We start from the raw sequence: 16,576 nt of genomic DNA on the forward strand, positions 1-16,576 counted from the left end.
CGCTGGCCTGCGGTGGCATTCTAAGGGCAACTTCTTGCTCCGCGTCCAGCCTCTCGCACCTCAAAGCCTCCTCGGACATAGCCGCGACAGCTCCTACGAAGACACGCAACGCAGGTCTTCGCACACTGCGAGGCTTCACTTCCCAGAAGCTGCAAGCAGAGATTCAATATCCTGAATTACTTTAGAAGTTTTTTCCAAAGCCTCCAAGACGCATCCTTCACTGATTTCTTCCGGCTCGCTCCCGTTTTCTGTTTTTCTGACAGTCGTACCAGATGGATTGGTTTTTGCAGCAGATGTCCTTTCCAGAACATTGCTATTATCCAATAAAACTAGTGTTATTTTGTTAAGAAAAAATATCAAACTCTTCTTCCTAATGAGAAAAATACTTCTCCACATTTGTATTCATTGTTCTGCACTGCAAAGTCTCACATTTCATAGCATGGTAATTACATAAAGCTAAAAAATAAAAGAGTGTATTACTTAAAATGTCTACAACTTTTATAGAAAATGTCTTTAACTAAGACTTCAATTTATCCAAAAGTTACTTTAAAAAGAAAACTGATGTCATACTGCAGAGTTTAACAGCATGCACTTTTCATACTAATAAAATTGAACACTGGCTTACAGACAATTATAGAGTGGCTTTAAGGACATGGCAGCGCAGCACACTTTTGAGCTGGCTGAACACGATGGAACAATACCGAAGAGGCTGATAAACAGAAAGGTACTGTACTGCAACAAGCAGCCCAAAGGCAACTGCATCATCCCTCTTTCAAGAACAGATCAACAGATGAGTGTTAGCAAAACTGATGCAATACCCATTAAAGGGCTTCCTTTTTTCAGTGATTTATTTTAGTTTTGTACTCTGCCACTGGTTTTGTTTCTGGTGCTGTGATGCAGAAGTTGGACAAGATAAATGATTAAAAAAAGAATGACAAATGAGAAAACAAAAAATGGCTTAAAAGGTGATTTTAAGAAGTGCATAAGACAGTAAAAGAAGGTGAGAACTGGACAGAGAGCCTTTGATGATCTAAAATGCAGATCTGCATATGCAGATGAACAACAGAATATAAAAGTGAAAAATCCTTACAGCTTTCAAAAGGATACAGTTAAATCTCTGTATTTTTTCAAGCTCAGCATCAGCAGACCTGTCCAAGAAAATAAACATTACTAAAAGATTTAATATCTTAAAAGGTTCTCAAATGTATGTTCTACTTCAGATTTCAATTTTTTGACCCTTAGGAAACGCAGTCTGTAGAATTCAGTTTATAGTCTTTTTGAGTTTTATTTTTAAAAGTATTTGTAGTCAATTATTTAGGATAAAGATGAATACCAATTTTCTTCAGTTACGGAGTGTGCAGTATATTCAGGAATCTCCTTGCTTTCATTCAAACTTCTGCACCATTCTATTGCTGTTCTGATATACCTATGTGAACAGGAAAAGTCACAAAAAAGTAGTTACTCATATGAGAAATACACTCTATTAATTCAAGCAAAAAACTGAAGGCATTAAGCAATATACCTGGACCTGAAAGAAAAAGCCATGATTCAAAATCCAGCTTTTTCTCTAGGTTTCCTTGCCATTTTTTGATTCCCAGTTTTTGTCTAGAATCTCCTTCATAGTTAAATCTATGCAGGTACCGAAAATTCTAACAAAACTGTATGATTTGTAATGAATAGCGTACAAATGTTAATTTTTGTGAGTATCTGCTTGCTAAAATGCAGCATAGTAAGCTTCTGATGATTCCCATAATGAGGCTGTAATTAGAGCAAGCAGATTAGAGAAAGCAATCTGCAGGCAGAGGTCAGTATCTGTAATAAAGCAAAAATTGGATAAAGTGCTATCCAGTTCTATGTACCAGCTCCATATAGGACAAAGATTTTTTCTTTTTCTTATCCACTGATATAAATGCCAGGTTGCAGCTCTAGTTATTTTTTTTTGAAGACATTACTGTAACAATTATAATGGAATGACAGCACGCAGTGGTCCTGAGTCATACAGGTCCTGAATCTTTCCCAGATGTAAGATGGAGCTTTTACCGTTACGTGTTTGGCCCCTCTCCTCAACATATTTTCAGTAAATACCATTTATTCATAGAAGAATTCTTTTATATTTAACTTAAATTGTTTAAATTACTTATACCTTTCATAGATTCCAGGATGACTAATTTGTATTAGCTGCTGTACCCCATCAGGAGTAGTTAACTTACACCAGCCTACATCTTCATTTACCTTAGAAGAAAAAAAAATTGCAAGTATTAATTTTCTGCTGCAGTCTGAAGAAAAAAAAATCAAGTATAATATGCCAATTTAAGAACTAAGTATCTCTGAACATTCCACTTTAAACACTGAAAAATTTGTGTTTTGCGAAGGACAGAATTTGGTACAGCCTGCTATGACAAATGCAGGAGTGGGGAGGCAGCAAGAACACCTGGCATGGCCCCAACACTTGTGCTATTCAAGAATAAATTATTTCTAAAAGTGTGCAGAAATGTTTCCAAACCTGTAGAATATTCACTTCTTCCTCCTTTTATCATGAGTGAGTATACAGATTTGAGCTAGCTCACATCAGGAAGTTATACTGTATGTTTTGACACACTGACTATCATATTTATATTGTAATAGAGACATCCCCAGAAACTTTTAACATCTTTTTTTGTGTCTTGTCACTTAGGGTAATAAGCCAAAAGTCTCAGCAGTCAACCTTGAATCCCACACTCACGTAATCCTTTTTGCAAAAATCAACATAGTCTTTTTACTTCTATATTGAGTAGATCTAAAAACGTATATGGAATACCATATGCGCAAGGTTACTTTTCTGAGTAATTTTTCACTATCCATTTGCTCAATTATAGATAATTTGAAATAAAAACCAAATACTCCCTTCTTTGATCAGTGTCAGCACTTCTTAAAAGGATAAAGTTTCATTTGCCTCTTTAGGCATCAGTTATGCACTCAAAATATTTTTCTGGTTTCGTTTCTGGTTAGAACACTGGCAGTACATTAATGGTGGTGTTTACGCATAGTTCCCATTTTCATCTAGACTACTAAACAAGCTCAAGACTAAGCCACAGCAGCAAACTGCTGTGAGTTACGAATCTCTCAAAAGACTTCAATTTGTATTACAGGCATCAAAACTTTCTTTTCTGCTTCCTCATTAGTATCCCAGTAACACTTTTTCATGAAGAGTTTTAATAATAGTCATTCCTCTAACTCATTCGTTACCTGGATCTTACTAGAGGAAGAGCTGAAATCCCAGACCATATTCAAGGTTGTCCCATCCCAAAAAGCAGCATGGACTTTATGATCCGAGTACACGACGAGTCTTCCTATGCTGGGAATAACCTTTTCATACAGCAAAACTGGCAACATTTCTCGTCCATCTGTCTCAGGTACCTAGAACCAAACAAATACGTTAAAAACGTGAGGAAAGTTTACTTACATCATTACAGCTGTTTATATCTCTCCCAGGTTTTCAATTCACTTGTTTTTCCAGACCACAATGAGCTCTCTTTATCATGCAATTGCTTTCTGCTTCACAAATACACCTTTACACTGCATGTGTTTGGTTCCCAAATAGATACCTGCTGATCTTTGAGGATACACTCACCATTCTTCCTTCTAGATTAGGTCCTACACCCTATAGTCTGTACAATCATCCTTATAACACTGAAAGATTTATAAATCTTCAGCTACATACCATTTTCCAGCAGCAGAGATAATAGTTATGAGTTAATGATAGTTTAGTCTTGTAGCAGTACTGAAGTATTCTGAGAAAAAAAAAAAAAAAAAATTTAAGCATTTCATACTTACTATGTCTTCTAAACAGTTGTGACCTTTGTTCTGTAAATTTATGGACAACCTCAGTGCTAACATAAATTCATTTAATTTTTATACTTAATGTCTTAATAAGTGTTATGGGTAATTTTAACTACTGTCCTTTCAAAGTCAGAGACATTAATGTAACAAGGATAAAATAAACTTACTTGGTTGCCTGAGTAATAATGGAGGATATAGAGTATGGATTTCCTGGTACATCAGGAGGTAGGCTGTTTACTGAATACATCTTTTCTTCTCTCTGCAGTAAAGAGCAGAAAGGAGGTGAGTTAGTTACAGGTACTGTAGCATGAACACAGTATTAAGAGGTTGCAAGATACCAAATTTCTGACCTCTCAGAAAGCAGCTATAATCACATTTGAATTTGTCCCACAACACAGATAAATATCCCCTTGAAAAGTAAAAAAACAAGCTGTTGTATCCTTTAAGCCTACTTCTGTGGGAAGAAACATTCCGTTTCCACACGCTCAAGACCAAGAAGTTCTCTTATCAGAGAGCAGACTGTAATTCATTACCGAGTAACTATGTTTGACTACAAGTTAAAGGCTAGGTTTGAAGGGTACAAAGTTGACCCTTAATTCTGCTTTAAAAATACAAAGCACTGCATAAGCACTTGAGAAGATCTCTGCTCTGGGGGAACTAAAGGATAGACACCCTGAGGCAAAACTGCTTCTCCAGCACTGAACAGCTGGTCTGTGGCAAAGCCAGAACAGAACCTGCATCTTCTAGGTTCTGTCTCCATATAATAAAAAAGAAAACACTTTCAAGTACATAAAGATCAAACTCTAATAAATATGTTAGTTTAAAGACTAAACTTCTAAATTAGTGAGAAATGCTTATTGTAGAACTTACTGCAGTACATACTTGAGCTTGGGAAATAAATGTTACAATGACCAAGATTTTTCTTACTCTGTCTATAATTTACAGAAATACATTCTGAAAAAGGAATAATCTCATTTTTTGTATGATTGCTTGCTTGATTCAGTCATTATAGTAATTACCAATGTAGGGACTTCACTATAGACTGCATAGCCAAATGTCTTAAAACTAAGAGAACTGCTAACTTGCAGTAATGTGGAACATATTTTAAAATAGCCTTACAGTTTTATACCTTTTTTGTTCCTTTCTGGATTGCATAATGTATGAAATAGTTTCCCAAAAATGCTCCCTCTGACTTGAAAAATGAGCCATCACCAGGATAAATTTCTGTGATGTTTGTCCTACCATGGATAAATCTAAGAGAAATAACAAGATTTTTAACAAGTATTTAAAATGCTGTGTCACTAGACAAGCAAAACAGGCTAGTACACTTGAAGAAAGCACTTAGCAGAAACACATTTCCAACACAACTCTCACATGAGAAACTTTCTACTCTTTCACAAACAGCAGTGTACCAATTATTTCTTTTAACACGGAAGATTAGCATTACCAGGCTTTTTGTTTGCATGTGTGCATGGCAGGTGGAAGTTAAACAAGGTAAGGAAAGCTTTTGTGTGTTGAGGTAAATATCTCACAGGAGCTGCTTATTCCACTGACCACAAAATACAGTGATTCTGAAGAGAAAAATCCGATTTTCTTAGTGGACCAGCACCACCTAGTGTACACAGAGAACTGTCAGACTGAATGATTCCTGAACAACCTGAAGGTCTTCATTTCCACTGCAGCTGTGTGTTTTTCACTGAGATCAATGGTCTTTCACTTGTGATCATACAGTATGTTGGAGCCTAAAATCCATTTAATGACCCAGTTCTGCAACTCTGTGGTTAGATGCCTGGACTTTGGTAATACAAGACTAAGTATGCTAAAAGAAATGAGGTATAGTACTGAAGAGCTGCTAAACATTTTGTTCAGATGAGACGAAAATTTAGGAATTACACTGAGAAAAATGAAGAATACTGGGCAGAAAGATTAAAGCTTTAAAGACCAATTATGCTTTTATCAAAGACTTTTAGATGCTGATAGCAACTGTAGCACTTTCAAAGTTTGTATAACAGATCTGAAAGGGCAATTTAAAGAAAAAAATGTCTTTTTTTTTCCTTAAACCATATGGACAAGGTGATTTGCCAGGAAAACCCACAGTTTAGCTGCCTGCAACATGCGAATTACGTAGGTCACCAAGACAAACGTTTCTAAAGTGTGAAATCTTCAGCATCAGAAGCAGCAATGTAATTTGCAAAGAAACCAAGCAGCACAATTGTCAGTGAAGTCTGTGGGAGCTCCAGCTGTCTGGTAAACCTTTTAAGAAATCAGATAATCAGATCACTTCTTTAAAAGCCTTAAACATGATTTCAGATTGTTTGTTTCAGACGTACCCACTTTCAGACCTGGAATTACACTGTACTAGAAAACTGAAGTCCAATGAACGAACAGCAGAAATGAACAGATGTCTTACATGAAGATTGTGTACAATTTCTCAGAGCGAGAAAAGGACAAAGTAAGACATTTAATTTAATTTTAAAGCTTAATGTCCACACAAATGAAGTCTTCCAAAGGTGAAACACATGATCGTCTACATACCTATAAAAAACACCCTGGCACCATACAATTTGAATTAGCTGAGGGCATGAATACTTTTCAGTATCTTGATTCTGAAAGAAGTCACAGAAAGTCCACCTGTGTATAATACAATAAAAGCTCCAGTAAGTCCGAAGGTCAGGGGTTTTTTCTGTGTGCTGGTAATCATTTCTGTACAAGAACAGATGCGTGTACACCTATTCAAAGGAAAAGGGGCCACATATTTTCAGAGTCCTCAGATTCCTTAGTTATCCACATTAGTTACCAAATTAGTGTTCTCACACCTGCAAAGTTTTGATTATTTTAGTGGTGCTGACAGAGAACATATGCCACTGGCCCAGCTCAGAAGAATTATCTTCTCAAAAATGAAAAAACCCCAAAGCAACCCAAAACCTGTGCTCTTTTTTCAGTATTCTCTTTTTCATTTACATATTTATACAGCATGTCAGAAAATAAAATTTATTTTTTGCTGGACTAATTACTGTATATTAATTACAGTAGGATACAGACTGTTGATTTCACAAATGTCATGTTTCAAGAAGTTCCTAAAAAGAAGGAATACAATAGTAATATTTTTATTTTTATAGCTAGAATTCAGTTATTTTGCTAGAGGCTGGAGTTCCAAATTGCAGAACTGTAAAACATATGTTGACAACTACGAAGTAAACAGCTTAAATTACCTGTGTAAATGTGGGGCTCTGCAGCTGAGTGGCAAAGCTGTAGGTAAACGAGAAACTGTTTCATGTGTTTCGGGGTCTATTAAAACATCACCTTCTATAGCTGTATGGTTGTTTTTCTCACATGTCTTCATTACATTCTTAACAGTATGTAAGTTGTAGCACATCAGTGCCAGCAACAAAGGGTACTTCCATTCTTCTGGGTAGGAGGAAACAGACCAACACTGTGTAACCCATGTGTATTCACAAGAACAATTTGTGTAGAACGAAGGGACTCCATCTCTGTCTTTTTGGTCCTTTGGTTTCGTTGGTTCTCTGCATTCACCTTCAGCACAACCATGTTCATTCTTCTTATTCTCTATTCTCATTTGTTTCGATGACATTTCTGCAACAGAATTTTTACTTGATTTTCCATACTGATGTCTGGTTTGATAGTTGCTGTTCTTCTGAGAGAAGCATAAGGATGCTGCAGATGCCTGGCTGACTTTGCATAAGAACTCCACTGTAAATTCTTGCTGCAATTCTGACAGGTAAAGGTGAGCATAACCATCTACTGATGAAATCTTCACGCTGCCATTGTCCATACATCTTGTCAGATCAACTGTAGCAGGGTCAGGCCATCTAATTTCAAAGATATCACTGAAAAGAATCTAATACAAGATACAAGAAAAAGGATTGGAATGTGCAGCAAGATAAAAATGACCTGCTTCCCAGAAATTACAGTGGATGATTTAAATTTAAATGAATTCAGTCATCCTGCAAGGTGATGTACAGCAAGAAACTTTATTGTGTATTTATTCGCATACATGAACTCAAGAGGAAGCAAAATACCTAACCTTCATATCTGCTTCCTCCTATTCTAACAGAGTTCTATCTAGCAATACTGTTTTAATCTAATATGAATTCATAAACTAGTAGGTACATGGCCAACTGACCAGGTACAACTGCCCACAGACAGTAGGTATTTCTGTTGCCAACTGCTTCTTAAGAGACACTGAAGAGAAAGCCTAAATTATCTTGATCATGTCAGTTATGAGTAGACTCCATGGAAAGCCTACATTAAAATTGTGTACATTAAAACCCCGTGTGCTCTGAAATCCTCTCTTTCTTTATAAAATCTAAATAAGCCTGTAAAATTGCATGTCACATGTATTTAAGTGTTCTTACCAAAATGGAAATTTATTGAAAGTGTTTTGTGGCTAGGTGGGCAATCGTACTTAATCCCACAGCACTGCAGATTAAGTCACGCAGCTATTGCTAGGATGTGGATAAAACATATTTCTGAAGAAGAATTTAAAATATAATAAAGATTTTAGACTTTTACAATACAACATTTGGAAAGTCTCAAAAGAATAGCCTCATCTTACTGCCATGATATTCAAGTACAGATTGCTGCTTCAATTAGCACTTTTGTTCAAAACAAAAAACATTTTCACAGCATATGCCCTTGTGCTACCCCGTCTACAAAAATGAAGACTATTGTCAACAAATTACTCCAAACAAGCACTGCATCTACCTCAACCCCCAGATTAAAGCTTTGCCCAAAGAGAAGACAGAGTTCAGAAAATGCACTAATCGCCTTCTAAAACTATAAACAAGATAGAGAATGCCCTTCTAGCCATCTGCAGAAGTTCTGCCCTAAAATGATGTATTTTTCTTTGTATTGTCCTTATACCTGATCATCACCTAGACAATAGTCCTCGTCTGCTTTCAGCTGAAGACTCCAGGTAAAGCACTGGATCCCAAATAAACACAGAAATGCAAACCCTCTTAAATAAGGTGTAAAAAAAACTTAGCAAATGGGTATTCACACTCCTCATAATTTGTTTTATCTCAACTTAATCAGCCTTGTCTCACTTGACCGACTTTTAATTAGATATGTTTCAGCCCCAATCATACCTTGGCCCAGCACTGGAAAAGCCTAGAGTCCAATAAAAATGAAACACGGCAGCACTAGTGTATTAGTAAGGTGGGAAAGTCTGCTGAAGGTATTTGGGGCACCAAAGATGAAAATTTACCATAAAGAACTGCAAAAGGACCCTATTTTAAAAAAAAAAAAAAAAAAAGTTAAGTGACCAGACAAGGCTGCAGATAAAGATTCAGTGGAGGTAAACATAGTGTGCTATGAATAGGGAAAAGCAATCCTTACTTTACATATAAAAGGATTGGTGAGACCCCACCTGGAGCACTGCATCCAGCTCTGGAGCCCTCAGCACAAGAAGGACATGGACCTGTTGGAGCGGGTCCAGAGGAGGGCAACAAAACTGACCCGAGGGCTGGAGCACCTCTCCTACGAGGACAGGCTGAGAGAGTTGGGGTTGTTCAGCCTGGAGAAGAGAAGGCTGCGGGGAGATCTTAACTGCAGCCTTTTAATACTTAAAGGGGGCTTATGAGAAAGATGGGGACAAACTTTTTAGCAGGGCCTGCTGAGGTAGGACAAGGCGTAATGGTTTTAAACTAAAAGCGGGTAGATTCAGACTAGTAAAAAGAAGAAATTTTTTACGCTGAGGGTGGTGAAACACTGGAACAGGTTGCCCAGAGAGGCGGCAGATGCCCCGTCCCTGGAAACATTCAAGGTCAGGTTGCACGGGGCTCTGAGCAACCTGATCTGGTTGAAGCTGTCCCTGCTCACTGCAGTGGGGTTGGACTAGATGACCTTTAAAGGTCCCTTCCAACCCAAACTACTTGATGATTCTACGGGCTCTGAGCTGACTACCACCACCCAGGAATAAAGATCTTGGTGTTATGATTGAGAGTCCCATAAAAACATATTCTATGTTCAGCAGCAGTTTAAGCACTGTATCAAATGTTTGAAAATTCTAGGAAAGGAACAACAACAGAAGGTATAATCATACTACTGATTATATTCATGGTTAACCTGCATTTTGAATACTGTTTGCAGTTCTCAGCAGGCCACACCACTGACAAGATCCCCCTCATCAAGCTCTTTAGAGATCGTTAGCATGGCCAAAGCAGAGCCTAAGCAAACCGTAGTACTAGCTGGTTTTGAATTCAAGCATAAGCAAAGTAATACAGCATAACATAACTGCAGAAGCGTTCTTGCACCCAGCGGCCCAGTAGAAGTATGGTCACTGCTAGTAACAGGCCACAGGCCTTAGCCTAACTGTGTCTTATGCTACCTGTGCAAGGCCCCAGGCTGGCCCGTCAGGATTGTTACCAGCTTGTTATGAGAACATGCTGAGCAAACTGGAGCTTGATAACTGTTATCTTGTTACGATGGACTGCTGAGGCATCAGAAGTACCAAAGGCCTTGAAAATACAGGGACTGATTGAAAGTGGAGGCCACAAAACAATAAACTGATAGTGAATTACTTAAGAAGTATAATCTCAAGAGCTACAAAAACACTCGCTTTAAGCAAAGCAGCAGCTGATAAACTCAGGGTGAAAAACAAAGAACGACAACAACAACAACAAAAAAACCCAAGCAACAGGATAAGGCACTTGCTGTGGCCTGGGAAAGTTATCCCTCCACATCCTGAAACAGGTAGTCACAGTGGAAGCTTTAAGTTAGACACTGTCTAGAAACCCAGCCATCTTCCAGAAGATGATCCTGGCCTGGGGGAGGGTGGAGGGTTACCCACTGGAGCTAACACAGGGCGTCAGCTCTGTGCTGCTGTACCTTGCAGTGAATGCACAGCATGACTGCTAAGGCCCGAGTGCTGTTAAGCACATAGTGATACTGACTGACAGCGTTTCCAGCAACCAATCATTAGCATGAAGTGTGTTACTAATGAAGTGTCAGTCTAAAAGTTTTAAAACTTAAAACTGGCTTAGCGGTTGTCTTAAGACTCGCACCGCAGGGTGCACACACGCTCGCATGCATTCAGTGGGAACCCCAGAGGGATGCTGATGAGAGTGAAGCTCCTAGGAGGGGCAAATGGGGCCTCTGGAAGGACCTTCAGCCTGGCCTGGGGCAGCGCTCCCAGAGCGACACCCTGCCCCAGTCCTCTCGCAACAGGTACTTCGGCGGGGAAACAACGGGATTCTGAACCCGACAGCCTCTCGGAAAACACTGTCCTATTTCACTGAGTCTTCCCTGAAAGGTTTCAAGTGCAGGAAAGTGACAATACGTACAGCAGCTCATTCTATAACATGTACAAAGGCCTAGGCTTTAGTCTTACTATGAGTAAACTAACTCTTTAGTGTTCTGCTACAAAGGATATGCATAAGTAGAGGACTAAGGAACAGTTGAAACTGTAATTTAAGATGGCAGTATTCTAATCAAGTTGGCAAAGGCATTAGCCAAACTGTAGGTCTTCAAGGCCTGTACTCGTACACCTGCCTGTGATGATACCTAAGCCCACTCTGCCAGGCTGCTCGGGAAGTTTATTTTACAAAAGCATTACACGTGTTAACTCTCACCTTTTTTCTTTCTGGAGGTATAAGACGTGAAGGCAAGTACGGGCGAGAAGAAAACTTGTTCCGGAAATCTAGAGCTCGTAGAATTTGTGCCTATTGAAGGGCAAAGAAAAACAAACCACCACAACCCTGTTGTACCGTCAGTTTTCCTATGCAGCGCTAAAACTTTTAGCTGCCTTCGTCCTCTTTTCTGGAGCAGAGGCTAAGCCCCCCCTCCACGCCACACAGCGGAACAAGGCCTGCGCTCGCCGCGGAGCAGAGGGCAGGGGCCCGCCCCGCTCCCCGCTCCCCGCTCCCCGCTCCCCGCCTGAGGGGACCCCGCCGGCGGCGGCCCTTGCCCCGCCCCGCGGTTCCGGCGCTGCGCCCCGAACCCGCACGCTGACACCGGCACGGCCCTGCCCGCCCCTCCCCGGGGGCCTGGCAGCGCCTGCCCAGCCCGTACCCTGTAGGCGCTGAGGGCGAAGGCGACCCGCTGGCGGGTGCTCGCCGCCGGCTGGAGGGGGTGGGCAGCGGCGGGCAGCGCCGCTTCGTACAGGTACTGGCAGCCGCAAGGAGACAGCAGCAAGCGGGCCCCCTCCGCGTAGTGCACCTCCACCGACTCATCCCCGTACAGCACCATCAGGCTCTCCGCCGCCATCTCCCCGCAGCGCCTCGGCGGGCAAGCGGCAGGAGGCGCCCGCGGCCGCCGCCGCCGCAAGGCGGGAAGCTCCCGGCGGGGTGGGGCGGGGCGGGGGGGAGCGGAGCGGAGCGGAGCGGGGTGTCCCGCCGGGCTCCCATCTCCTCCCTCCCGGCCGCGCCTAGCTTCGTTCGGCGAGGTTATTTTATCTCCCTGCTAGCAGGGGGTCACGGTCCAGACTGGGCTGCCCAGGGAGGGTCGTGGCGGTTCTGTGATTCCCTTGGGCTCAATTAAGGTGAAACGACACCAAGCGATCGATTAAACACGTTATTGAACCTGAACTCGGAAAGCGTTAACGGCAGGCAGCCTGAACCAGGAAAGTGTAACCATAGGCAATGTAGGTTCTAACTGAGATATTTATAAAAGGTAAGGAAAAAGGGGAAAGGAGAAAGAGAGGGGGAGAGAGACATCGCCAGCCTTGGATCGCCGGCTGGGAGAGGCAGGCAGGGAGCCGCAGCAGCATGGAGTCCTCCAAGTTGTGTCTTTTGTAGGCCAGTCCCTGCCTCCAGCCTCACCTTGAGGACTTGGATGGCTCTTGTTCTGGAATGTTCTTCATCGTCTGCAGAGGCGCCATTGTGGGGGGTGGTTGTGAGCCCCTTCCCCAAAAGCACTCTGTATGACCTCTGGCCGCCTGTGGCGAGTTGTAAGGCACATCAGAAGGGGGGACTGCGTGCCCTCCGACATGCCTTCCCGGCTCTGCCAGCCAGCTTCTCACGTGTGGCTCAGCGGTGCTATGCAGACCCCCATCTGTCGCCATGCAGACCTTAACTTGCCTCACCACAGTGTTTGAGACATTAACTCTTTCACTCTCTCACACCACCCCGTGCCTCAGACATTGTATAATCTTTGTCCAGGGTGGTGATTCTCACAGATAGGAGAGAGACAGGATAGAGAAGATACAACTCACGAGATCGCACATTTTACAATTGCAAGGCCGATCATGAAGAACAAAAACCCACAGCCCAAAGCTATAACAATGTTTAAAAGCCACTTGCCTCAACCTGTAAGTCCTACTGAACTTAGGAGAGAGGTGAACCAATATCCAGGTTCCCAGCTGTTAAACTGATCCTACGGCTGCATTGCCTGGAAAAGTTCTCCAGTCTGCTCCAACACCTCTCTCATCTTTCTCGCTTCTTCTAGGGTAGTAGTTGCGTTGTGTATGGTAAGACAGCATTCTCCATCGGTATTACAGGGAATATGTCTTCCACAGTAGGTTTTCTTACAGGTCTTTGTCATCAGCAGACTTTGTGGTATACTGGTCTTCAAAATTTCACAAGACTCATTCCATAGTTTTCCCATGTAGAGTTGTTCAGGATTTGATACAAAGTCCCTCTGATGTCCTCCCATGTGGGGTTTGGATTTGATACATTTCAATTTTTGAGTGCCTCATCTAGTATTTTTGTGAGATTGATATTAATCATTGCAAATTTAAATCCTTCCTCTGCTGACCCAGGGAACGCAACACATATTCCCTGATCAGCTTGATTCCAAATGTGTATGAATCCTTGCATCAATTCCCAGGCCAAATTGGCAGACTTTCCCCATGTTCCCACTATTCCAATAACAAGCAAAATAAGGCAAACTTTACCACCCGTAATGTTATCGCACTTTCTGTGAACTCAAAGTAGGCATACCAGTTCCCTCCCCACAACCACAAAAAGAGTAAGGCCAATCCCTTTACCCCAACAATGGTGGAGAAGAAGCAGGTTTTCCAATCCACCTTTCCCCTATACAAACCAGGCCTAATAGTATCAGGCAACCAATGCAAACAATGACCCACTCAGAAACCAACAACATAAGTTCCCTGGTGGGTTTCTGACAACCTGTAAAACATCTTTTACATCAATAGTTGCTTAAATACCCAGGAACCTTACTTCCGAAGATGGAAGCTCTATCTTCTCTGTTGGAATCTGGAGTTCTAAACTCTCCAGATGAGTGATTATTTTTGTTTGGGTCTGTCTCACTATGTTGGTATCAGGGCTGCCAATCAGTGTATCATAAATATATTGATTTACCTTAACTCCCTTCTCAGGCATAACACGGGAAGCTTCTGCGCCAGTGCGTAGTGGGCGATGGTCGGTGAATGGCAGTATCCCTGAGGAAGGCGTGTAAAAGTAAACTGCACCCCTTCCCAGCTAAAAGCAAAACGATCTGCTTCCTGCAAGGGAACCATAAAATCATGTCTTTTACACCAATTGTTGCTAAAATCACATGGGCTTGTTCTTGTATAGTAGCAATCAGCTCGGCCATGTTAGGCATGGCAGCAGTCAAGGGGCCTATGTTAGCATTTAGGCGCCGATGGTTGTCATTCACCACTTTCCAGTGGGTTTACAGACTGGCCAGACCGGAGAGTTATAAGGTGAGTGAGTTAGGATAATTATTCCCTTTTCCCACAGCTTGGTTATTACAGGGATGATACCCTCCCTTGCCCCTATGATAAGGCATAGAGTTTTACATTAGTTATTTTAGAAGGAGGAAGGGCAGGCGCTGACTGTAAAAGTCTTGCTGAAGCCACAGGGAGTCCAAATTTCCATTCCCTTCCCTTTGAGTCTACCCACGCTTTCCCCTTCAATAAATCCAGTCCTAAAATTTTTGTGGGCAATGAGCCTATTATCATTGTGACTTCAACCAGGGATGTATCTCCTGGCAGCCAGCACTTGACTCGGGCCGTAGGCTGTGACTTAGAATTCCCAAAAACATCTGTGACCCGGTTTTGTTTCTTGTCAGCAACGATTCTGTTGCAGTTGGCAACGTCCATCTGGAGAGCTGACACCTGGGCTCCTGTGTCCACCAAAAATGTGACTGGAGTTTTAAAGGGGCCTAGGGGAAAGGTAATCAGCAAGTCTCCTTTGTCACTTTCCATGAGCCTTCTCAAGTAGGTCCACCCACCATCCCCTGGCTCGTTTATTGGGGATGGTGGAGGGGGTTTCCTGACTTGGGGACACTTAAATCAATCAACACAGTCTCCAGGGGACCAGATGAGGTTACCATTCCGTGTTCCCGGGATTGGAGGGAAAGGTCCTTGGGTTTTGAGGGGGATGGGGTTCCCTTTATTCCCATCCTCTCATCACATTTTCCAACTTGGAGTGGGTAACCTGTCTGTCACCTCCTGGGGGATTCCTTTTGAGATGCCCTCTGCCCATAATGTATATCTTCTATTATCGGGGATTCACATCAGCCTTGTTGGGGGGGGGGGTTTGAAGATTGTGCGGGGGAGCTTTTGTTTCCCCATTCTCTTCCACTTTCCTAAGATCTGCCTTGAATTTGATCTCCCCCTGGCCAGTAAATTGCATTAATTAATTAACTCCTGTACTACTTCCCCCCACGTCATCTCTGGGGGATCTCCCCTTTGCCGGGGTTGGGGTGTTCTCAACTGATCTTGTAGTTGTACTGTGTATAATTTCAAGGCATCAGGTAGTCCCCATAGAAGGGGATGAAACCTTTTGGGGTCTGCCACATATTGCATGGGGGAGGGCTGCTGCAGAACCAGTAATCGATTATGCATCAACTGGAGACACGCAGTTTTCTGTAAGCTCTCTAAAATGTGGTCTGCCATATGCATTTTAATTGAGAAGAGGTCTCCCCTTCCCATGGGATCTAATTTACCTGCCCAATATATGACTCTCTGGGTCAGGGACCAGGGCTCTCTATTATCATTTGTAGTTATAATAACCCCCAGTCCCCAATATCCTCTTGCCTCATCCTCACTCAGCAAGATATGGTCACCCCCAGTAAGAGTTACTGTCCATACATATTTGGTTTCCATTTCTTGGGGTCCCTGGGAATATTTTCCCTGAATTTTAGCCAAATCAGTAGGGGAATAGGGAATAGTATGGGGGTAACTTGTTGAGCTGCTCCTTGACCACCATTTGTAGTCTTGGTCTTAATTGGAGGTCGCATTTTGGCTTCCTTCCTTCCAGAGGAATACATCTCTAGGTCTTTAAGAGGGTCTTTCCCCTACCAGAGTTTGCATCCATACCGTCTACGCTGATTTGGGAACAGGTTTCATCTAATTGCTCCCTTAGTATTCTCTCCCTCTCCAAAGCAGCATGTAGACTTTAGTTAGTCATCCACTCGGCGGTAAGCTCATTGGAGGGACTTCTCGTTTTGTTTTCTAATTGTTCCTGTAAAGCCTTCCCCAGATCTTGAAGGGATTTTATTGCCTCCCCTTCTGCTTGTTGTATGTTTATCCTGCTGTGCTGCCACCAGGGCAGCTCCTAAAACCACACATACCAATGCTTTCCCCTTTCCAAGCCTCAATCTCCATTCCTTAGCCAAGGTGGAGATTCTGTCTGCTACTACTTGTGGATCATGCCAATTATTACAGGCCCAAGTCATACCAGGGGGAGGTCAGGTGTTACAGCCCTCTAATCTTTCCATGAGAGGGGTACAATCTACAGCCGGACCTCCCAGGGAGGCCATAATGAGTATACAATTATAGGGACCAGATCCCTTGTTAGCCCTCTGGGGACTGTCTTCCCTTGTGTATGAC

General features: G+C 42.3%; 1 protein-coding gene across 1 annotated transcript; it reads right to left on the reverse strand.

Moving 5' to 3' along the window:
* Nucleotides 1-135: 135 nt before the first annotated feature.
* CZH5orf34 (chromosome Z C5orf34 homolog) lies at nucleotides 136-12,045 on the reverse strand. The gene is made up of 12 exons (XM_075726818.1): nucleotides 11,851-12,045; nucleotides 11,412-11,501; nucleotides 7,032-7,678; nucleotides 6,355-6,450; nucleotides 4,949-5,072; nucleotides 3,987-4,078; nucleotides 3,701-3,770; nucleotides 3,226-3,396; nucleotides 2,144-2,232; nucleotides 1,334-1,426; nucleotides 1,108-1,148; nucleotides 136-329 (listed from the first exon to the last, which is right to left on the reverse strand). Exons 1-12 carry the CDS (start codon nucleotides 12,043-12,045, stop codon nucleotides 136-138), a joined length of 1,902 nt encoding a protein of 633 aa, XP_075582933.1.
* Nucleotides 12,046-16,576: the final 4,531 nt, after the last annotated feature.

This window comes from Pelecanus crispus, chromosome Z (assembly GCF_030463565.1).
Source record: "Pelecanus crispus isolate bPelCri1 chromosome Z, bPelCri1.pri, whole genome shotgun sequence".
In the NCBI taxonomy this organism is placed as follows: domain Eukaryota; kingdom Metazoa; phylum Chordata; class Aves; order Pelecaniformes; family Pelecanidae; genus Pelecanus; species Pelecanus crispus.

Coding starts and splice junctions, on each gene's coding strand:
- CZH5orf34 (XM_075726818.1), bottom strand. CDS start 12,045: ATGGCGGCGGAGAGCCTGATGGTGCTGTACGGGGATGAGTCGGTGGAG. Junction 5,073..6,354: donor TGCCAGGGTGTTTTTTATAG/GTATGTAGACGA, acceptor TATTTCTCTTAG/ATTTATCCATGGTAGGACAA. Junction 330..1,107: donor AAAAATACAGAGATTTAACT/GTATCCTTTTGA, acceptor AAATAACACTAG/TTTTATTGGATAATAGCAAT.